Here is a 23,458-nt window from a genome sequence, read left to right on the forward strand (position 1 = left end):
ATTCTAAACGGACGTTTAGATATTTTGTTGAGAAAATCGAAAACGGATCAGGTTAGAAAAGGGAGGAGAACAATTTTATCTAAAGTTGAGGGGTCCGTAATGTGTCCAGTAGAGAATTTTTCAAGGTATCGAGCATTGATCCCGGATGAAGTGGGGCCGCTGCTTAGGCATAGGGACGGAACTTTTCTTTCGCAATATCAGTTTTGCAGATTTTAAGAGCAGGTGGCAAAAGATTTGGGTAGAGAGGAGTTGGGTTATTTGTCCAATTCTTTTCGGATTAGGGCGGCAACAGAAGCGATAGGTAGGGGAATGGGTCCTGAGGACGTTAAAAGAATTGATAAATGGGAGTCCAATCGATATCTGGTGTATGTTCGGCCCGAAGTTGTGAAGGGTAGAAGGGAGTAGATTGCGTATACGGTATTGTTATATATATATATATATATATATATATATATATATATATATATATATATATGTAAAAAAAAAAAAAAATAAATGTTTTAGGGGGTGGGAATTGTAGTTGTATTGACAATGTTTATTTTGATTTTACGCAGGCCTCCTTTCCCCTGCCTTGGTATGGCTCTTAGGCCATTCATATGTCTATTGGGCGGCTGAGAGGGCTTGAGTGTGGGCGAACAGACGGCAACTAGGATTTAGCAAAGATGTGGCGATTCTCTGGTGGATAGGTAGGCGGGGAATGTTGTGGAGATAGATGTTACAGGAGGTTGGTGATTGTGCGGCCAGGGATAGGAGTCCTGATGCATTGGTACTGCAAATGGGAGGAAACGACCTAGGGAGCCGTCCTGCCTGCAAGTTGCGGCGTGATATACAATACGATTTTTTGAGGCTCCGGTGTCTGTTTCCAAACATGGGGATAGTATGGTCAGAGATCATACCCAGAAAAACTTGGAGGATGGCTCGTTCCTTGGAGAGTTTAAATAAGGCATGGATTAAACTTAACAGAAATATCTCTGCCTTCGTAGCTAGGAACGGGGGAATTAGCATTAGGCATGTGGATTTAGAGAAAGGGGTAGGGAATTATTGGTGGTCTGATGGGGTACATCTCAACAAAATCGGGATTGACATGTGGGCCCTGGCAGTTTAAGGGGGTATCGAAAGGGCACTGCAATTGGTGGGTGCGTCGCAGGCTTAGGTTTAAGCAGTGCTGGCTTGGCAGGTGGGGGGTCCTTGGAGTCGGTTTTAAATTGGTTTGGTGGGGGGAGTTGGTGGGTACGGCCTCACCGCTTAATACTCCCTCCTCTGGTTATTTTTTTTTATTGTCTGGTGCTATAGATTTGGCTAATGGGGGGCCGGTTATCCCTCCCCGCCTCGTGTTATATTTTAGCCACCTCAGAGTGGCTAGTGGTGTCAACAAATCGGTTCTCTGGTTGTGAACAAGGTCCATTTTTTCCATCTTGAAGTTATTTAAGCACCAGATTTTTGTGGCTCCAAGGATTCCCCCCCCCCCCCCCCCCCCCCACTGTGGTAAACGTTCCTTGATAAAAAAAAATGTATTTATGTTGTTTTTGTTATATTAATAAACGGCCGCTGTGGCCAATTTATCCGAAATATGGTTGTTGTTTCATTATTTATGGTAAAGGGAGTGTTGGCTGCAGAACGGCTAATCTGGTCTACCCTGATCATGATCTCCTAACTGGGTACCGAAATATCGGTGATATGCAGTCCTTATGATTGGAGTATATCAACATGTCTGGGCAGAAAATGTCTCCCCACCGCACGGAACAAACATTATCAGAAGAGTTTTTACAATTATGTGGAATCCTGGATTCTAACCTGAAATTGGCGAACACTTAGTTGCATTTTTTAATTGTAATATATACATATCAACCATCAGATTTAGGCATTACAGTATCTGATTTACATTTCAGCTATTCAGCTATTTTACTATATATACTCTGGTTTATGTAATGATTTCCCTCCTCAACCCTTGTGGATCTGAATAGAGGGACATATATTTAAAGGGGTTGTCCCGCGCCGAAACGGGTTTTTTTTTTTCAACACCCCCCCCCCCCCGTTCGGCGCGAGACAACCCCGATGCAGGGACTTAAAAAAAAAAACGCACAGCGCTTACCTGAATCCCCGCGCTCCGGTGACTTCTTACTTACCGGTTGAAGATGGCCGCCGGGATCTTCTCCCTCGGTGGACCGCAGGGCTTCTGTGCGGTCCATTGCCGATTCCAGCCTCCTGATTGGCTGGAATCGGCACGTGACGGGGCGGAGCTACACGGAGTCGGCATCCTGCACGAGCGGCCCCATTGAGAAAACAAGAAGACCCGGACTGCGCAAGCGCGGCTAATTTGGCCATTAGACGCCGAAAATTAGGCGGGCTCCATGGAAACGAGGACGCTAGCAACGGAGCAGGTAAGTGAAAAACTTCTTATAACTTCTGTATGGCTCATAATTAATGCACAATGTACATTACAAAGTGCATTAATATGGCCATACAGAAGTGTATAGACCCACTTGCTGCCGCGGGACAACCCCTTTAACATAAATGGGCTACAGCTCAGAGCCAAGAGTAACTCGAAGCTTTCAATGTCATTTTCCTTTCTTCCATGATGAAATGATTAAGAAATACTGTATTTTTCACCCTATAAGACGCTTCTAAACCGTGGGTGCGTCTTATCACCCGGTGTAGACAATAAGACACACCATGTTTTAGAAGCGGAAAACAGGGAAAAAATATTTGAACTCACCCAGGGAGGGAATAGTAGTGGGCGACGGAGCAGCAGAGGAGCGAAGCACCAGAGCTGCGTGACAGCGGCACACCTGTATGGACCGAGGAAGGGAAGAAGCTGATTGGTGATGAGCGACAGCGGGAACTGCTGCTGATCCCTCGCCTCCGCCAATCAGCGGTACGTAAGGGGCGGCAATGCAGAGGTGAGAGAAGTAGTAATTGATTGCGTGTTAATTTGCACGATCGCAAGTTTGTCTGCGCGACTGTGATTTAGTTCACACGATTGCGTGTTAAACACGCGATTGCGCTGTCAACCTTGAATTTCAGTACCTTCACTCTATAAGATGCACTGACTTTTTCCCCCCATTTTTTTTTTGGGGGGGGGGAAGAAAAGTGCGTCTTATAGGGCGAAGAATACGATACCTATTTTCAATTCGTTAAGATTTTCACTGTTGACCAGTGAATGGAGGCGGAGTGGGGCAGGGATCGCATGGGTCACACCTAGCTGAGGCTGCCCATGTACGCCCATGTATACAATATGTACGATTTACACACTGCAGTAGTTTTCCTGCTTTGGATTTGCAGGACAGGCACACACAACCATTTGCTGCGTATGTTCAGCATTCAGTACACGCCCATAGTGAACAATGGGGCTCTATCTTGCGTAACATGCGGTAAAATAGAGCTTGCTGCGTTCTTTTTTATGCGCATATTATACACAATAATCAATTTAATTTCATTGACTCCATTAAGCGCGTAATATGCGATGATATTACGCTCGTGTGAGCCTGCCTTAAATCTCATCCGCTTTTCTTGCTCCGTGGTACGGTGCAGATTTTCGGCATGCAGCTTCATGGCAGAAAATATGCAGCATATACGCTACATGTGAACATACTCTAAAAGGAGCTGCAAATACAGAGACTCGAGTGTGTCCAAAACTGCGCAATTATCCCGTATTACTGAGAAAAGCGATGAAATTAGTAGAAGACCTTGCAGTAATTTCCTCTGTTAATCCGTACTTAAAACTTATTGGACTCTATTAGAACTAATTGTGTGATATGTACAAGTTAAATATTTCCACTCGCTGATCCTGTGATGTGCCTCGGGCGGCTGGGCATAGGACTTATTTGCATATTCATGGTATGTAAATATTAGCAGGCAGTGCATTGTGGGTGTCATATTACCAGCACTAAGTTGCTTAGGAACGTATGGCACTTGGAAGGAGATCAGGAGAGCGGAGACAAGCGAGAGGCTGGGCTGGAGGAGCGAGCGGGATATGTGACGTGTGACATTATATAATGCCGGGAACAGTTCACATAAGGTAGTGAAGAACAAAGCAACGGCCAAATCTGACAGTAGATACCATTTCACATAAATCAGCGCCAGCGAATACAAGTCCTTGAGTCGTTGCCTGCTGTACGATAAATTACCATTTCTCAATTACAAGTGTTTCTGGTAACACCAGATGACAACCAAGAGGTTCTCGGCTGCCGCAGCAGCAGTCATCCAGCTTTCCCGGCTGCCTGAATGGCAGAAATGTTAGCCTAGTTATTGATACTAGCGAGTAGTTATTAAAGGGGAAAAGAAGAAAATACAGAGTGCAATTTTAAGAACAAGACGACACCAAGACTTGTGTTTACTTCTGGAAATGCTCTTTAACTCTTTGAGGACCGGACATTTTTTGTTTTTTTTTCTCCCCAATTAAAATATAAATAAAAGAAATGATTAAAAAATAAATAAAATAAATTGAAAATAAATAAAATATTAATTTTCATTTATTTATTCCACCATTCATTTAGCCTAATGTGTACATGTTTTTTTGCTTGACAAGTTGTGATTTTGTAACGGTGTCACTTACTGTACATATCAATGCAAAGGGAAAAATCAACTGAAATATAACGGCCAGCGGCCATGTTTACCTGTATACTAATACAGTGATACACAAGGGCGGAATAGCCATGAAAAAAATCACGTCTATTAGAACCAATGATTTCCTATAGAAACGTTCAGATGAAGGAAGTTTAGATGCGCCAAAAACTCGCACCTTCAAAAGATAGGACATGTGTGGCTACAATGCTCGCATCTAAGGTCTGTGCTGTGAGTAAAGATAGGACCTGACCTATCTCTGGTGCGTGATGCGCAGGCGTTTCCATAGACTCCTATGGGAGCTGGAGTTTAGCTGTGTCCGATGCTCAGAAAGGAAGATTAGAAGTCATTAGGAGGATTTCTGCCAACCAAGGGAGTTCCAAACATGCGGTGGCGCTGCTAAACCCAGAAGCACACTTTAAATGTCCCGCTGTAAACTTTTTTTAGTCCCTGCAGGGATGAGGGGACTCCCCAAGGATTCCATTCATCTCCTCTGGGGCTCCCTTAATTCCTGCTGGGACTAACAGGAGTTTTAAATGTCCCACTGTAAGCAGCGAGGTATTCCTCCAACCCTGCTATGGGGAAATCCCTAAGCCCCGAGGGCTTCCCCTCTCTCTCTTCTCTCGGAGCAGCTGCCCTTTTTTTAAGCAACACGCTGCTCCAGTAAATACACGATTTTCACGTGCATGAAGCTGGGCACATTGCTATATGGAGGAGCATTGCACAAGTGCCAGATACTAGTGAACAACCACTCCCACACCTACCACATATAGGATGGGCGATGGCTGCTTAGTAGTATACTTGCACATAGATAAGGCATACAAAGGGTGTAAGGTCCCATTGCGCACTATACATATCAATGAGTGGTTGTTCATCAGTATCTGGCACTGTACAATGCTCCTCCATATAGTGATCTGCCTCTGTATTCTGCTGGGAAGTGGCGTTTGTATCTGTCCGCTGGCAGTGAAATTCATGTCAATTAATGTACCATATACTGTAATATATTGAAAAAAGTTGTTACATTTGCAAGCAGGGTGAGAGAGAACAAAAACAATTGTACCATTTTCGAGGTGCTGTTTTTATGGCATACATGCTGCGGTAAAAATTACATTCCATTTATTCTGTGGGTTTGTATAATTATGGCGCTGCCGAGTTTATAGAGTTTATGTTGCAGTACTTTACAAAAAACAAAAAAACTGTTTTAGGGCTTAATCACATTGTCTTATATCGGAAGAGTTTTCACGCCCGGCCAATATACACTGTCCCTCTGATGCACAGGGGTGTATTTCCACAACGCAAAAGCGCCCGAAAAGGTGCCCCTCACTCTCTCCCCTGCTACACCCCCCCCCCCCCCGAGCAAGAATGTAGTTACTCGAGAAGAGGGAGGCTCCCTTGAGTAACTAACTTATCCGAGTGTGCTCGTTCATCTCTAAACTTGAATTAACGATCGTTTGATCACTTATGCCATATATTGCAATATTTCAGTATTGCAGTATATTGTATTCCTGTGTTGTGGAAAACTTCCATCCTGTATGAAAGGACCCTAAAGGATGAACACGTGGAATCTCTGTGGGTAGAAATACAGGGAAAAAAGTAAAATACTGTTAGGGGTTTTCTATAGGCCACCAAAAGCGACAGAAGAAACTGAAATCTTACTATTAAGGCTGTATTCCCACGAGCGCATATATGCCGCGTTTTCACGCCCGGGCACCTATACAGTACCCATGTGAAGCATTGGTTTCCAATATAGAACATATACGCGTCCGGCGCGTATACGCTCAGCCAAAGCATATTTCTGGAACTATCTTTTGGCCAATATACACCGTAAGGTCCCATAGACTACAATGGAAGCAGGGAAACAGAAGGGAGGGGGAGGCAATTTCGCAGTGTTCAACACTGCGAAAAGCTTACAGGTGTGTCTATATAGGCACTGGAAGGCATCCTGAGGATTTTGGCAGAGTGAGGGTTTTTCGGGGTGCGGTGTATTTTTTCGCTAAAAACTACGCTCGCGGTTGTGTGAATGGACGAGAAATTGCTGGCCGTGATCACTGAAAAACACCCATTCAGGCACGCCGGGCACATCCGCCCGGCCGAAGAAAGAAGATCCGGCCACGACGGAGAGAAGATCAAGCCACGAAGAAGGTAAGATCAGGAGCGTCCGGAGCAGGTGAGTGTATTCTGATTTTAGGTCTCCTGCAGACCCGGACGGCTTCCATAGGCTTCAATAAAAGCCTGCGGGAGCCGTCCCCGCGGGAGACCCGCACCTAAATGGAGCATCTCCATTTTTTTCATGCTCCAGATTTTTTAAAATTCCCTTTTATTGACCCTCTGCGGGTATTTATCTACCCGCGGGTGGTCAATGCATCCCTATGGGATGCGGATCCGCTGCGGATTATAATTGTTATTTTGCCCGTGGACATGAGGCCTTAGGCAGATAGAAGAGGTGTCAAACCGCAATGAAGTAATTATCATGGGGGACTTTAATTATCCGGATATAATATGGGAAAATAAAACCTGTAAATCTCACAAGGATGATAAGTTCTTGAGATCAATTAAAGATAACTACTTTACCCAACGTGTGTGGGAGCGAACTAGAGGGAGGGACACTCTGGACTTAGTACTAACTAACAAACCGGACGGAATAAAGGGGGTGCAGGTTGAGGGGCACTTGGGGAACAGTGACCACAATATAATCAACTTCCAGCTGTCATTCAATAAGAAACCTTATCAGGGAGCGACAAATAAACTAAACTTTAGTAAAGCAAAATTTGATCAGCTTAGAACTACTATCGGGAACATTAATTGGGACAAAATCCTCAAAAATATCAGTACAGAGGACAAATGGGAAAAGTTTAAAAGGATTCTAATCACCTCATGTGAGCAGTTCATTCCCTTAAAAAAAAAAAGAACCACAAGTAGAATGAAACCAATGTGGTTCGACAAGACTGTAAGGGGGGTAATAAATGGAAAAAAAAGTGTTTAAACTACTAAAACAAGAAGGCAGCGAAGAAGCGCTAAAATCATACAGGGAAAAAAACAAAATATGTAAAGGAAAGATCAAGATTGCTAAGGAAGAGGCAGAAAGACTGATCGCCAAAGAGAGCAAAAACAACCCAAAACTATTTTTCAACTATATTAACAGCAAGAGGATTTGCACTGAGAGCACTGTCCCTTTAATAAATAATGCAGGAGAAATCATTGAAGATGATGGAGGGAAGGCAAATCTATTAAATAGTTTTTTTTTAAGTGTATTCACAAAACGAAAAGGAAATGCCACACGACATGCAGGGGAATAAAATGAACCCCCCGCTAAATATTGCATACCTAACACAGGAGGAAGTGCAGAGCCGGTTAAAAAGGATTAAAATCGATAAATCGCTGGACCCAGAAGGAATACACCCAAGGGTTCTAAGGGAACTAAGTGACATGATAGCTAGACCACTATTTCCTATAGTTATGGACACTATAGAGACCAGGGTTGTACCATTAGATTGGCGCATTGCCAATGTGGTTCTAATATACAAATAGGCGTCAAAAAGAGAGCCTGGTAACTACAGGCCGCTAAGTCTCACTTCTAACTGGAAAAATATTCAAGGGGTTTTTGAGAGATGCCATCCTAGAATACCTCAAGGAGAACAACAGTATAACTCATCAGCATGGGTTCATGAGGGGTCGATCATGTCAGACCAATCTGATCAGCTTCTACGATGAAGTAAGTTCTAGGCTGGACCTGGAAGAGTTTATTGATCTTGTATATCTGGACTTCTCTAAAGCATTTGACACCGTGCCACATAATAGGCTAATATATAAAATGAGACAGCTCGGATTGGGTGAAAACGTGTGTATCTGGGTAAAGAATTGGCTCAGAGATAGAAAGCAGAGGGGGGTGATAAATGGTTCGTACTTTGACTGGGCCACCGTCGCTAGCGGGGTGCCACAGGGCTCAGTATTGGGCCCCATTCTGTTCAATATACTTATCACTGACCTGATAGAGGGGCTGCACAGTAAAATATCAATATTTGCAGATGACACAAAATTATACAATATAATCAATGCAACGGAGGACAATGTGCGACTACAAACAGACCTGGATAAGCTGGGGGCTTGGGCAGAAAAATGGCAAATGAAGTTCAATGTTGATAAATGTAAGGTTATGCACATGGGCAGGAGAAACGGATGTCACAAATATTCACTTAATGGGGTACTGCTAGGGAAAAGTGATATGGAAAAAGACCTGGGGTACTAGTAGATTTAGGTTTAACTGGAGCAACCAATGCCAATCAGCTGCTGCAAAAGCTAATAAAGTCTTGGGGGGCATTAAAAGAGGTATAGAGGCGAGGGACGAGAACATTATCCTCCCACTATATAAGGCAGTGATGGCAAACCTTTTAGAGACCGAGTGCCCAAACTGCAAACCAAAACCCACTTCTTTATCGCAAAGTGCCAATACGTCAGGGGGCGGGGCTTATAACGACGTATGATTTTACCCCCGTCATTCTAAAAAGGACAGGGCAGCTTCAAAATAGACAGGGTGTGGATTTTGACTGCTTTTTGGATGAGGAAATGCTGCAGAAAGTCCTCAGCGGAAATTTCTGTGGGAAATTCTGCTGCATTTCCGCATCCAAAAAGCAGTCAAAATCTGCACCCTGTCTATTTTGAAACAGCCCTGCCCATTTCCGCCACATGTAATCATACCCCAGCGGTAATAGTGACCCCCCCCCCCAACGGCCCCAGCGGTAATAGTGACCCCCACCCCACAGCGGCCCCAGCGGTAATAGTGACCCCCACCCCACAGCGGTAATAGTGACCCCCACCCCACAGTGACCCCAGCTGTAATAGTGACCCCCCAGCGGCCCTAGTCATAATAGTGAGACACCCCCAGTATAATAGTTACCCCCCCCCCCCCAGTATAACAGTGACACCCCACAACGGCCCCCAGTGCAATAGTGACATCCCACAGCGGCTACCAGTGCATTAGGGACACCCCACAGTGGCCCCCAGTGCAGTAGTGACACCCCACAACACCCCTCCTGAGACCCACATACTTACCCCCTCCTCCTCCTCCTGGAAGCTCAGCTCCTCTTCTGCTCGGCGATGGTGACGGCACGCATATTAACTTTTTCTTCCCCACTTCTGCCGCAATAGGTTATTCCCAGCAACCGGATTGGTTGTTTGGTGAATCAGCCAACCCAAACAATCAGGTTGCTGGGGATTGCTGATTGCGGCAAAAGTGGGGAAGAAAAAGTTAATATGCTCCCGGCGCACACTGTGACGTCAGTGTGCTACCAGACACCTCCTCCCCCGGACACTATCGCGGAACCAAGTAGTAGGAGACGTCGGGGTAGGGGGGAGGAGGATCCCGACTGCACACTGAAGTCACAGTGTGTGCTGCGATCAGCGTGGCTAGCAGCGCTGTTTGTGAATGCAGCAGGGGAGCCGCGGCCCCTGCTGGTATTCACAAGTGGTGAACGGCCAATGGCGGCGTGTGCCAGTAGGGAGGGCTCTGCGTGCCACCTCAGGCACGTGTGCCATAGGTTCGCCACCACTGATATAAGGCATCTGTCAGGCCTCACATGGAATACTGCATACAGGTCTGGTCACCGGTGATCAGGAAAGATGCTGCAGCGCTTGAGGGGGTTCAAAGAAGGGCAACTAAATTAATAAATGGAATGAGGGGACTGGAATAGGCTATCCAAATTGGGATTATTCACCCTGGAAAAAAAACGGCTAAGGGGCAATCAAATAACTATGTATAAATATATCATAGGGCAATACAAGGATCTCTCCCATGATCTGTTTATACCCAGGACCGCGTCGGTAACAAGAGGGCATCCGCTACGAATAGAGGAAAGCAGCTTTCAACACCAACAAAGAAGTGGGTTCTTTACTGTAAGAGCAGTGAGACTGTGGAACTCTCTGCCCAAGGACGTGGTGATGGCAAAATTTATTAAGAAGTTTAAGAGGGGATTAGATGTCTTTCTAGAGCGGAAGGATATTACAGGATATAAACATTAGGTGACCTGCGGGTTGTTGATCCGGCTCTTACAGTCAGCTAGGAACTATCAAAGGTTGATCCAGGGATTAGTCTGATTACCATTATGGAGTCGGTAAGGAATTTTTTCCCCCGAATGGCCTAAATTGGCTTCTGCATCTTGGTTTTTTTTGCCTTCCTCGGGATCAACAAGGGGGTTGAAACAGGCTGAACTAGATGGACATTGTCTTCATTCAGCTTAACAGACTATGTTACTATGTTAAGGCTAAATTCAAACCGTGAGGAATCCCGCCGGAAAGCTCGCGGTTTTGCCGCAGCAATGTCGACTTTGCCGTGACAGATTGGCCGTCCTGTGTGGATGAGATTTTTGACAAATCTCGTTCACATGGCTGGCCAACCGCAGGCTTAGCGGCCGCAGGCAGATTTGCTGCAGCAAAATTCCGCACGGAATTTCCGCGGCAAATCCACCCTGTGTGAACCCAGCCTTAGGCTAACTTCACATGGGCGAGCACGACACAAGGCCATGATTCTCACCCCCATATCACGCTCCCCACCATGTGAATTCCTCAGGGATGTAAGGCGTTTTCATGTGAAAACAGCCTCGCACCACTACCGGGATGCAGGGATCTTCTGGCGCGGCCAACTGCCCGCGGCGGAGGATAGCAGAGTGTCCCCCATTGTTTCCAGTGGGAAACCTCACATCATGTGTGCCTTGCGCGAAAACAAAATGCAGCATGTCCTCTTTTGGTGCGTATTACGCCCTGAAATAGCCCATTGTAATCAGTGATTTTGGGGCTTTTTTGTGCAGTGTTTTCATGCGCTAGAAAAAAAATATACGTGTGAATGAGCTCTTAGAGGTTTTCGTGTCATCTCATGTGATACTTTGCAGTCCGGATCTACTGTACAGGCTGCATAATAGGATTTTTCCACCAGCCTGAGACGCTTGTAATCCAGTTCTAGAAGGAAAACATATCACCTTTCCTTCAGCTGCACCAAGAATTGGCAAACACTGACTCAAGTAATGTGAATCTTAAGCATGAGAAGAAGATGTGAGCTGTGACCCTCACTACTCCCGTGTAATCACAGTGCATTATAGCACATTATTACTATTTCTACCATGTTATTAGTTAACAGGGTTGGCTCACAAAGGAGAATTATCCTCTATCCACAGCATAAATAAGTATCCAATAGCTGGAACCCCCACCAATCACCAGAAAGTAGGGGGCTGGAGCAAGGGGTCCATAGGGGCCTGTAGGGGAAGCCCCGCATGGGTTGGGAATGACATGATGGGGAGAAGTTAGCGATGCAGACAGTAGGGGGCGTATTAGGATATATTAAGGGGGTTTGGAGGGTAAGAAAGAGAGAAGAGTGAGAGGTGTACAGCAGCACTGATCTGTGGCAAGGAGTTCCTGGCCTACCTTCATGGCAGACATCGAGGCAGTGGTAACTAAAGTAGTACAGCAAAAAAAAAAACTATATAAGTTTGGTATCGTAGTAATCGTACCGACCCATAGAACAAAGTTATCATGTCATTTGTGCTGCTGTGTGTACGCTGTAGAAACAAGACGCACTGAAAGATGGAGGAATTTAGTTTTTTTCCCCATTTCACTCCACTTAGAGTTCTTTTAAAGTTCTTCAGTACATTATATGGTACATTAAATAGTACAACTCGTCCCACAAAAAACAAGCCCTCATACAGCTGGTCAGTGTTTGTGTCCACAAACTGTAATGTTTCTGTGCTCCTGTCACCCTAAACTGCTCGGTATTGTGGGAATGGAGAGTAGGTGAGTTAGGGAGCAGGTCGAAAGGAGGAAAAAGAAAAGAGAAACAAGTTGTAGTCGGGGAAGGAGGATGTGTGGAGGACACTTCGGCTCCGACACTGCCCTAGGCAAAAACTCAAACCCATCTCTCCTGGGTATAGAATGTGACCCCTCCGGGGATGAAGGGTCAGTAGAGCTTCAGGGAAGATGTCAGCAGAGAATGTTACCCACTCCCCCCACTTAACTACAGAAGTGTAAGACAAGACCCACTCCATGTCTGTCGGCTGGAGTACAAGTCTGGTGTGAGTGAGTGAGTGGAATGACGGTTGGGTCAACTATGAAAGGGTCACAGAAATAGAAAAAGACTGTGCGTATTTCCTCTGCCAAGCTCTCCATCAGATAACTGAGACTGATGGCTACCGTGCTTTTGGGAAGGAGCGTTAGCAAACAGAAATTTAGCAGCGACTGTGAGGGAATGATGGGCCAAATCTGTTGTTACCTGTTAAAGCATGTACTAAGAAAACCAATGCTACAGATCTGGTTCAAACAACACTTGGACTATTGACTCTTTATTTGGTTCTGATGTTTCATTACCTTTTTGAGGCACTGGCGTCACGAGAACATTCAAATTATAACAGTTACTACCATTTCTATTATGCCACTGTGCGCAGCTGGACCGGACTGTATTTGGACATTCAGGGGAGGTCAAGTAAAGCTGCCGTTGACAATCATCTTAATTCCCCGCTGTCTACTCATGAAGGTCAGCGCTTGGCTACCACACATATAACATCCGCGCTCGCTATGGGAATTTTTACGCTCCCATAGACTTTCATGGGTGATTTAAGTTTGGGTGTACAGATCAAAATAGGACATGCTGCATAAAAACGTACTTTATTGGGTACATGTAATGCCTATATTCAAGCAGTGAAAAATACAGACAGAACACAGACAGAAAATACATCGGTGTAAATGGGCCTGCAGGTGGCTTTATATGGGATGCCTATTGTCCAAATAATCACCCAACAGAGCAAATGTTGACGACAGTCTTTATTTCATGTAAACACTGCCCCCAAGTAGAGTAGGTATAGTGCATCGGCAGTGTAACGCTACTAATGCCGTGAGGATTAAATTGCGTTGGCCATCTTGGAGAATCAGCACCGAAGACCAACAGCAGGTAGTATAACTGTTTTGTCTCAGGAAAAGATTTTGTCCTGAAACTAGAGGGTCATTTTAAAGGGGTTTTCTGTCCTTTTTTCAGTGATGACCTTTTCTCTGGATAGGTCATCAGTAGTTGGTAGAGGGTGGTCTGCCACTTGGGACCCCCGTCCATCAGCTGATCCTCCCGCCCACTGTCCAGTGCAGTGGGCTGGGTGTTGTCATAAGTGGACAGGGGAGGAAGTATGTGCGGCAACATCACTCCCATTGAAATCAATGCGCTGATACGGCAGAGAAGTGGGAATTACCGTAGCAGCACAGGTCTCCCATTGATTTTAATGGGAGGAAAGTCAGGGCATGCACTTCCTGTACTAAAAGCTAATGACAACGCAATGACAGCGGGCTGGACAATCAGTTGATTGATGGGTGTTCCCAAGTGGCGGACCCCTGTCCATCAACTACTGATGGCCTATCCAGAGGATAGATCATCAGTAAAAAAGACGGCAACCAACCCCTTTAAATCTACCCAGTTACAAAGCTATCCAAACTTTATATAGCAGATGTGCCAAGCTGGGCAACAAGCCATGAGGGTGCTGTAGTGGAAAACATATTTGGTTCTATTCCAGCTTTTCCAGAAACAAATATAACTATGTAATATGGGCAAATATTAAAAGACTTGCTCATACAAGGGAGAACCTTAAGGATGTATATTTCGGTAATTTTTTAAAATGTTTATATCCTGGGGGAAAGTTTTTTTAACCAATTGATAGTGCACAGAAGTGTTTGGGAGGTACAGCTGCAAAAGAAGGCATTTTAGTCCTAGTGCTTAATGTATCACCAAATGCGGCTCAATCCTGTATTCTCAGTCCTGTACTTCTAGGGTTTTACGAGTTTACAACTTTCACTGACATCACATTTAATGAAGCTGCCCCTCCTTGTTCTCGCAACTAAGTTATGGTTCCAGTTATGTACTCAATGTCTTATTCTGTAAGAAATGAGCATTGCACACCCTTATCCTGCCCCATCAAGAATGTGCTAGTCCTCTCTTGCATCACATAGGACATGGAGGTGCTGAGGCATAAGTAATAAGTGATAGGTCTAGATTATGGCAACCAGTCATTCAATGCACAGAGATATTTGTACACAAGGTTCCGCCATAAGGGTTATTATTACTGCAAGTGCATTTTTTTCATCTTATCACTAAGGTGCTAACCTATTATGACAGGTTCGCCCATATAGGGGCCTTTTATAATGGCTCAGTCTGTGCCATTTAACAAGTGCCGATCAATGAGGTTTGAAGTGTAGTGACCTAAATTAGGGTCCCTCAATCATTTGTAAGTCTGTTTGACTTTAGGTAAGTTTGTTTGTCTCCCTGTCCTATTAGTGTGTTGTGATTGGTAGTTTGGAAATAGGGGGAGGAGTTTTGAGTGAGAGCGATGGAGTAGAAGAGAGTAGTTGGTGGTTGGAGAAGGAGGTGAGCGCAGGAGAGACAGGATGATGCTACTGCCGGGGCTAGGCCAAGGTTAAGTCTCTGCTGCTAGAAGGCTTGTCTCCTACAGGAACAGAAGGTGCTGCCTAAGAGTTGGTATGGGAATGCAAGTGCCACACGCCCCCCCCCGCTGAGCTGCATCCAGAGGGGAAGCGCAGAAGCCCGTTACAGCTAACAGCTAAAGTAAGAGTGATCTGAAAGGCCAAGTAACGCAAAAATATGTCCTCCAGATAACAGTGACTGAGGATGTGTGCGTTTTGGGAAAAAGAACTTTTTGTTGTCAAGTGTGTTCGGAAAGGTAGAGCTCGGTTGAGAAGCATGTATCTTCATGTTGAGAAGTACAAGTAATTTGCCCGTGTTGGAAAATCAAAGTTGGATCGTGAGTAAAAGGAAACCGCGTGTCCGAGGTTTTGAAAAGCACTTTTGTTTGTGGATTCATTTATTCATTGCAAGTAACTTATTGCTTATCTAGGGACACTGGCGTCACGACAATAATCTAGAACTGATCTGTGGTAATCAAGTCTGCTAAAATCTTATCTCCCTTGCTAGACACCAAGCTGGGCTATACTTCAGCCTTTGGGAAAGGAGACGGTAGAGCCACCGCGAACCGCTGCCCTCTTGTACCACGCTGTCTCCTCAGCTGGAGGCCTGGTTCTCGGTCACTACAGCAGCAGGTGATATGTGTATTATATGTAGTAATGTTATTAGAGGTCATGTTTTAGAGATGGATCTCTGAAAGTGTAGGAGGAGAAATCTTTGGTAATTTATATTTGGTTTCTACACCGACGTAGAAGGGAGTTCTTTACTGTAAGAGCAGTGAGACGATGGAAATCTCTGCCTGAGGATTTGGTAATGGCGAACTCACTAAATGAGTATGAGAGGGACCTGGACACCTTTATTGAGTGTAACACTATTACATGTTATAATCAGCAATTACTTCAGAAGGGTCGGTCATCCAGGGATTATTCTGATTGCCAGATTGGAGTTTTGAAGGTGAGGAAAATTGGCTTCTACCTCATGGAGATTTTTGGCTTCCTCTGGATCAACACTGCATGGACATATCTGTTTTTCAGCCCTACTAACTAGGTTTCCATATACACTGTAGAGTGGCCCTCAAATGTCTTATTTTCTATTATTCTGTAGTCTATATCTACCAGTAATCTGTAACGCCAGTGTACAACATGGCCGCCTGCAGAGTACTGTTAGTTCTTTGTGACTGACAGACGGGATATTGCTTTAGTTGACAGACAGAGTAATTCCACTGTGTGTAGAAGACTGGTCCACTTTAACTCTGTGTTTCTTCATCATCTGATATTATCAGGAGCAGAAGTAGCTCAGTGACATTCTATTACCTGCTCACTTCACAACCTGTTCTGACCGCCTATCGAAAATGGCATTTTCCCGGGGAGACTCTGCAAACAAGGTCACTATGTGCTGCTTGTACAAGAATTATATCTCAGCTCTACTAAAGCTTTATAAAATACCCTCAGAAGTCAAAGTCTTCTCAACTAGAGGTTACATCATGTTTTATGAAACTCGTTGCTCTAACGCTACGTCAGCCGTACATGTGTAACCTCCCTACACAAATCATACATCAGACAAGTTGTAAATCATATATGTTGACCATGCTGCATATTACACGGAACCATTCTACATAAAATAAGTAATTGTGTTACATACATTACATCTTGTACTGTTTCAGATTTACAACCTGTATTGTACTTCAGAGCTGCATTCATAATTCTGCAAACTTCAGAGCTAATGCCTCCCTGCATTTCTTGCTTGCTTAGTATCTGCATATCACTTAGTGAGTCCATTCACATTAGACAGTTGCATGGTGAATGCTTCTTTAGCCGAAAGCCCTCTCCTGACCCCGTATGCACATGCACACTTGGTGGTGTTCGGATTGTAAAGAGAGCCAACTGCCAGAAATCTGGCAACTACTTATCTCAGAGTACGAAACGATAGGAAAGTTTAAATCCAACTGTCTGATCCTTGTCTCTTCCAACATCTGCCATCAAGAGAGAGTCAGGGGATCATACACATTAAATGATCGTGTGGACTCGCCAAAGTCATTGGGTCCAGCCGATTATCTAATGTGTATATCCGACTCTGAAAACCAAAAGTTGCAGCAAATGCTCTAAAATAACTTAAAAAAGTAATGCTCATCTTCTTAATCTCCCACCAATGTAGCACAGATTCTAAGGTAGACCCCTGCAAGCCATGAGGTGCCATACAGGCGAATCACTGCTGTAGTCAGTGGCCACATGCCATACTTACTGGCATCACCCAGCAGTTACTGCTGAAGCCACTGATTGGCTGTAGCAGTCACGACTGAGTTGGTCGCTTGTTAACAAAAACTGGTGGGGGACTACCGAAGCACCTGCACTGGATCGGTAGAGTCTTAAACAGGCAAACAACGTTTTGGGGTTGCCTCGAATTTGTGGAAACTCATGTGTAACTTTGAAGTCTCCCTATGGGAAAGTAAAAAGTAACTTATCTTACCTACTGTAAAGAGAAAAGAACTGCAAATTCAGGCACAGGGAATCATGGACAACTTTGTGTGGCCATGAAGTCCTGAAGAAGGTATGTCATGTAGGGAGAACTTCTGTTGACATCATGGATAAAGACAAAACTATTGCAATCTCCCAAACTTTTACCTCCGAGGTATGAAAATAACTGTCCTCTTGCCGGCCATTTTCTCCACTTCGCTTGCTCTCATCGTTGCAAAAAAGAGCATTTTACAAGATCATCAAAGAGTCAGAATAGCTGAAAATGTGTGGAAAAAGCTTGGGGGTTCAAATTTCCAGCCATGGCCTTTACCGTCAATGTGATCAAGAGCTCCTGCATCATGGAGGGACTTAAATAAAGTTGTTCTGCGACTAGTTGAACCTCTTTAGGTGCATTCACATGGGCGACAGCGTGTCAGGCCCAACATTCTCGGGCGCGACTCATATTGCACGGCATGGGTGGATTTGTATTGCGAGATCCAGAGCAGGATTCCACCTTTGGATTTAGCAGCAAATTCAGCCCATAGCATGCTATAAGAAACCGTGATTTCCTGCTCATGAGTGGAAATCAATTGTGGGGAGAAATTGCAGCATGCTGCGATTTTGTGCGGGCTACGCATGGCCGGCTTCCAATGAAGTCAATGGAAGCCATCCGTCCCATGAACATTCTACGCTCCGTCCGGCACATCCGCAGCAGAGGAGAAGACGACAGAGAAGTAAGCTGGGGTCACCGGCTGGGCTCCGGGTCTGCCTCTGCTGCAGAAATCCCACATGCGGGGAGTGACTCGCCCGTGTGCAGGTGGCCTAAGTCAACATTGCCCACAAGACAATGGCCGGTAGAGTTCTACTTATGGCTGAAAACGATGCAGACGTGTAACAGTATGTAGATCACAAAGCTGTTGGCCATCTAAAAACACACTAGACATGATGAATGTTGTCAGGTTCTATAAGATGAAATGTCTCATAGATGCATTGTGAGATGTGACATCACTACTACACTTTGTTATGTGACTAATACATGTCTTGTTGTTCTCACACATTCTTATATAGTTGCTGACGCAGAACAGTATGTTTACTACAGATACCCATTATTACTCAATCTGTCTCATATCACTGATAAATAATATGCTGTAGTAGACAAGCCAAATTCACAAATGTCCGTCCACCATTTCTGTGGGTCATTAGAATTACTGTGATACCATGTGGGTATACTTAGTACCCCAAAGCATTACTGGCAACTAGAGATGAGCGAATGTACTCGGATAAGCACTACTCGTCCGAGTAATGTGCTTTATCTGAGTACCTCTCTGCTCGTCCTGAAAGATTCGGGACGCGCTGCGGAGCGGGGAGCTGCAGGGGAGAGCCGGGAGGAACGGAGGGGAGATCTTTCTCTCCTTCTCTCCCGCCCGCTCTGCCCCGCTCCCCGCTGCGACTCACCTGTCAGCAGCGGAGCGCCCCGAATCTTTCAGGACGAGCGGAGAGATACTCGGATAAAGCACATTACTCAGACGAGTAGTGCTTATCCGAGTACGTTCGCTCATCTCTACTGGCAACCCATCATACGCTATATAAGTTTTGCCATTTTAAACCACATTTTTAGTCCAATGGGACTCCAACAATAGTAAGAATATGCTGAGAGCTGTTTTGCAAACTAAAATGCTGCGGACTTTAAGCATTTAAAGAAACCAGGATGGATGAACGCAGAACTTGCACACATGCTAAATTAGAAAAATATGTTTATCAAATGAAAAGAGGGGGGAATATCTAAAGAAGAATATAATGGAGTCTGCAGAAACTGTAGGGCAAGTGTCAGAAAAGCTAAAGCTGATAATGAATTGAGGCTTCCAACAGAGGCCAAAAGTAATAAAAATGGATTTTAGGGGTACGTCAAAAGCTAAAGAAAGGTCAAAGATGCTATAGGATGCTTACAAGATGAAAATGGTGAATTGGTTAAGAATGATGTTGAGAAAGCCGAACTTTTAAATTCTTATTTTGTATCTGTTTTCTCTCAGAAAGATGGTGAGAGAACACTTAGCTAACTTAAATGAATTCAAGTCTCAAGGTCCAGATGAATTACATCCTAGGATACTAAAAGAAGCAGCGGAGATAATTGCTCAACCACTCACCATAATCTTAGAAAATTTCTGGAGAACAGGAGAAGGAGATTGGAAAAGGGCAAATGTTGTCCCTATTTTCAAAAAAGAGAAGAAGATTGATCCAGGAAACTATAGGCCTGTGAGCCTGACTTCTATACTGGGAAAGATCTTTGAACAAATTATTAAACTGCATGTATGCAAGTACTTGGATAAAAATGGAGTAATTAACCAGAGCCAGCATGGGTTTGTAACAAACAAGTCATGCCAGAAGAATCTAATTTCCTTCTATGATAGTATCACTGACTGAGTTGATCAGGGAAATGCAGTGGATATAATATATCTTGACTTTAGTAAAGCATTTAACAAAGTATCTCATACTATACTTATTGAAAAAATGACCAAATATGGGATTGACAAGGCAACTGTTAGGTGGATTCAGAACTGGCTGAGTGATCGTACTCAGAGTGGTCATAAATGGCTGCACATCCAAGTGGAAGAATGTATCAAGTGGGGTACCACAAGGCTCTATCCTAGGCCCAGTGTTGTTCAACATTTTTATAAATGATCTGGAGAAGGGAATTGTTGGGAATCTGATCAAATTTGCTGATGACACAAAGCTAGGAGGAATAGCTAACACTAGGGAAGAAAGAGACAGTATTGAAAAAGATCTAGAAAACTAGAACAGTGGGCGGCAACTTACAGAATGGTACTTAACAAGACGAAATGCAAAGTCCTACATCTGGGCAAGAAAAATGAAAAAAGCACATACAGAATGGGAGGAATTGAGCTAAGCAGCAGCACATGTGAAAAAGACTTTGGTATACTAATAGATCATAGACTGAACATGAGTCAATAATGTGATGCAGCAGCCAAAAAGGCAAATACAATTCTGGGATGTATTAAGAGAAGCATAGAGTCTAGATCACGTGAGGTCATTATCCCACTCTACTCTTCCTTAGTCAGACCTCATCTGGAATACTGTGTCCAGTTCTGGGCACCCCACTTTAAAAAAGACATAGACAAACTGGAGCAAGTTCAGAGAAGAGTTACAAAGATGGTAAGCGGTCTGCAAATCATGTCCTATGAGGAACGGTTAAAGGATCTGGGAATGTTCAGCTTGCAAAAAAGAAGGCTGAGAGGAGACTTAATAGCGGTCTATAAATATCTGAAGGGCTGTCACAGTGCAGAGGGATCAGCCCTATTCTCATCTGCACAAGGAAAGGCTAGAAGCAATGGGATGAAACTGAGAGGGAGGAGACACAGATTAGATATAAGACAATGAGGGTGATCAATAAGTGGAACAGGCTGCCACGGGAGGTGGGGAGTTCTCCTTCAATGGAAATGTTCAAACAAAGGCTGGACAGATATTTGTCTGGGATGATTTAGTAAATCCTGCACTAAGCAGGGGGTTGGACCCGATGACCCTGGAGGACCCTTCCAACTCTACCAGTCTATGATTCTATGATTCAATACTGATGTAACACAGTCAGACACAGAATACACAATGACACTGAGTGACTCACAAGTGATATCCTGCGGACTCCTTCCTTTTCTTCTCCATCTGATCCAGACCATGATAACTTCTCCAGCTAATTCTTTCCTCTGCGGAGTTTGCGGTCCACACATCATTGGCTCCTCTGAAAATAATGGCGCCACACACTGTCATCGTGTCGGGGTCAATCCGTTGTTCAGTTTTAATGCATCATAAGGCGTTAACACACAGATAGCCACACTAAAACAGTGCAGCTATCTGAGCTTTTTGAGAGTATGCCACTTCCCCTCCCGTCTCCTCCCTTTGCCGGCCGGCTCCCATAGGAGTCTATGGGAGCCGCCAGCATTGTGCCGTCAAAACATAGGACTTGTCCTATTGTTTGATGGAGAGAAATCGTGGCGTAAAAAAATTAGCACAATTTTTTTTTCGGCGCATCAAAAAATTGTTTATCTGAAAGAACCCATATGAACCCATGGGTTCTTTTAGATGTGTTTTTTTACGCGCCTATTCTTCGTCAAAACAACGCTTGTATGACGGAGCCCTAAGGTCCTGGTTGTATTCTGGTTCTGGCTCTTGCTTGACAACTCTAACTTCTGTGTTTCCTGACGTAGGCTTTGTTTACTGGACTTCATTAATGCCTGCCTTGACCTCCTATCTGAACTTAGTTACTGCCAGGACTGACCTCTTCTACATTTCTGGATAAGCCCTTATTTACACCCTCAGGTACTGCGCCTCAGCAATGCAGCAACAGCAGCCACACTACCGGGGCAAGTTACAGCTTGGGGACCCCACAGCAAAGACCATATCCCAGTTGGAGGGGTCAAGGGTGAAAAACAGGGGTACCCCATGTGCTGCCGCCACAGCACAAAGTCAAACGGGTGTCTGGCAAGGCGGCTCCACATCAGTCTGCCTGACGGGTATTAAATACGCTGTTACATGTTTTACACGATACTTGGGGGATGTATAATCTGCGCTGTACTTTATATTCCTTTTTTGGACTAGAATGTTTTATTACCTTCTGTTTCCTCAATAAAAGCCACTGAAATATAAAACTGTGATCAAAATGAACTTAACCCCTTAGTGACGAAGCCTGTTTGCGCCTAAATAACCAACTAATTTTTAATTTTTTTTTTATCGCCGCATTGCTAGAGCTATAAAAATTAATTTTTCCATCCATGTGGCCATATGAGGGCTCGTTGTTTATAGAACAAATTAGATTTTTTAATGGCGTCATTTTTGGGTACCTCTAATGTCTTGTAGAACTTTTATTACATTTTTTAGGGAGATTGAAGAAAAAAAAAATTAAAGATTCTGCCATTTGTTTCTTGGATTTTACTTTTACGGCGTTCAGTGTGAAAAATAAATATTGTGATAACAGTATTCTCTGGGTCGGCACGATTCCGGCGATAACAAGTTTATACAGTTTATACAATTTGTGTTTTGCTATTTTTGTACACAAAAAAACATTTATTTCTTTTGTAAAGATTTGCTTCTGCGCCGCCGCATTCCAAGAGCCGTAACTAGAGATGAGCGAACATGTCCGTTACGGACACATCCGCACCCGGACACCGGCTTCGCCGAACACTGCAGTGTTCGCGCGTAAGTGTCCGGGTGCCGCCGGGGGGCGGGGAGATGCGCGGCGGCGCGGGCGGCAGTAGCGGGGAACAGGGGGGAGCCCTCTCTCTCTCCCTCTCCCCCCCACTCCCCGCCGCACCCCCCCGCGCTGCCACGGCGGCCCCCGAACTTTTTCGCCCGAACACTGAAGTGTTCGCAAAGTTCGGTGTTCGGGCGAAAAAGGGGCGGGGCCGAACGTGTTCGCTCATCTCTAGCCGTAACATTTTCATTTTCCTATGACGGAGCTCCATAAGGGCTTCTTATTTTTGCGGGATGAACTCTAGTCTTCATGTATCCAATTTTTGGGAACATGTAACACTTTGATTGCTTTTTGTTCCATTTTCTCCTAGACGCAAGATTAACAAAAAGTGCAATTTAACGGCGTTCACTGTGCGGTATAAAAATTATGTCAATACTAGAGATGAGCGAGCGTACTCGGAAAAGCACTACTCGCTCGAGTAATTTGCTTTATCCGAGTATCGCTGTGCTCGGGTCTGAAGATTCGGGTGCCGGCACGGAGTGGGGAGCTGCAGGGGAGAGCGGGGAGGTACGGAGGGGAGATCTTTCTCCCCCTCTCTCCCGCCCGCTCTCCCCTGCTCCCCGCTGCGACTCACCTGTCAGCCGCAGCGGCACCTGAATCTTCAGGGACGAGCACAGCGATACTCGGATAACGCAAATTACTCGAGCGATTAGTGCTTTTCCGAGTACGCTCGCTCATCTCTAGTCAATACCAAATTGTTAGAGTTTTGGGGCTTTTGCACGTTTTCTGCAGGATGTACTTTTTAAT

The 23,458-nt window shown here is 44.7% G+C and overlaps 1 protein-coding gene across 2 annotated transcripts in view; it reads right to left on the reverse strand.

The window, feature by feature from the left end:
* RHOBTB2 (Rho related BTB domain containing 2) overlaps window positions 1–23,458 on the reverse strand; it is a 66,723-nt gene that overhangs the window by 37,529 nt on the left and 5,736 nt on the right. The window contains exon 3 of one of the 2 annotated variants that reach the window (XM_066593441.1): window positions 21,089–21,202. The exons of the other annotated variant lie outside the window; for it this stretch is intronic. Within the exon in view, the coding sequence (XP_066449538.1) occupies window positions 21,089–21,202 (114 nt within the window). The remainder of the gene's footprint in view (window positions 1–21,088; window positions 21,203–23,458) is intronic. 2 annotated transcript variants of the gene reach the window in all.

Source organism: Eleutherodactylus coqui, chromosome 2 (genome assembly GCF_035609145.1).
Source record: "Eleutherodactylus coqui strain aEleCoq1 chromosome 2, aEleCoq1.hap1, whole genome shotgun sequence".
Classification (NCBI taxonomy): domain Eukaryota; kingdom Metazoa; phylum Chordata; class Amphibia; order Anura; family Eleutherodactylidae; genus Eleutherodactylus; species Eleutherodactylus coqui.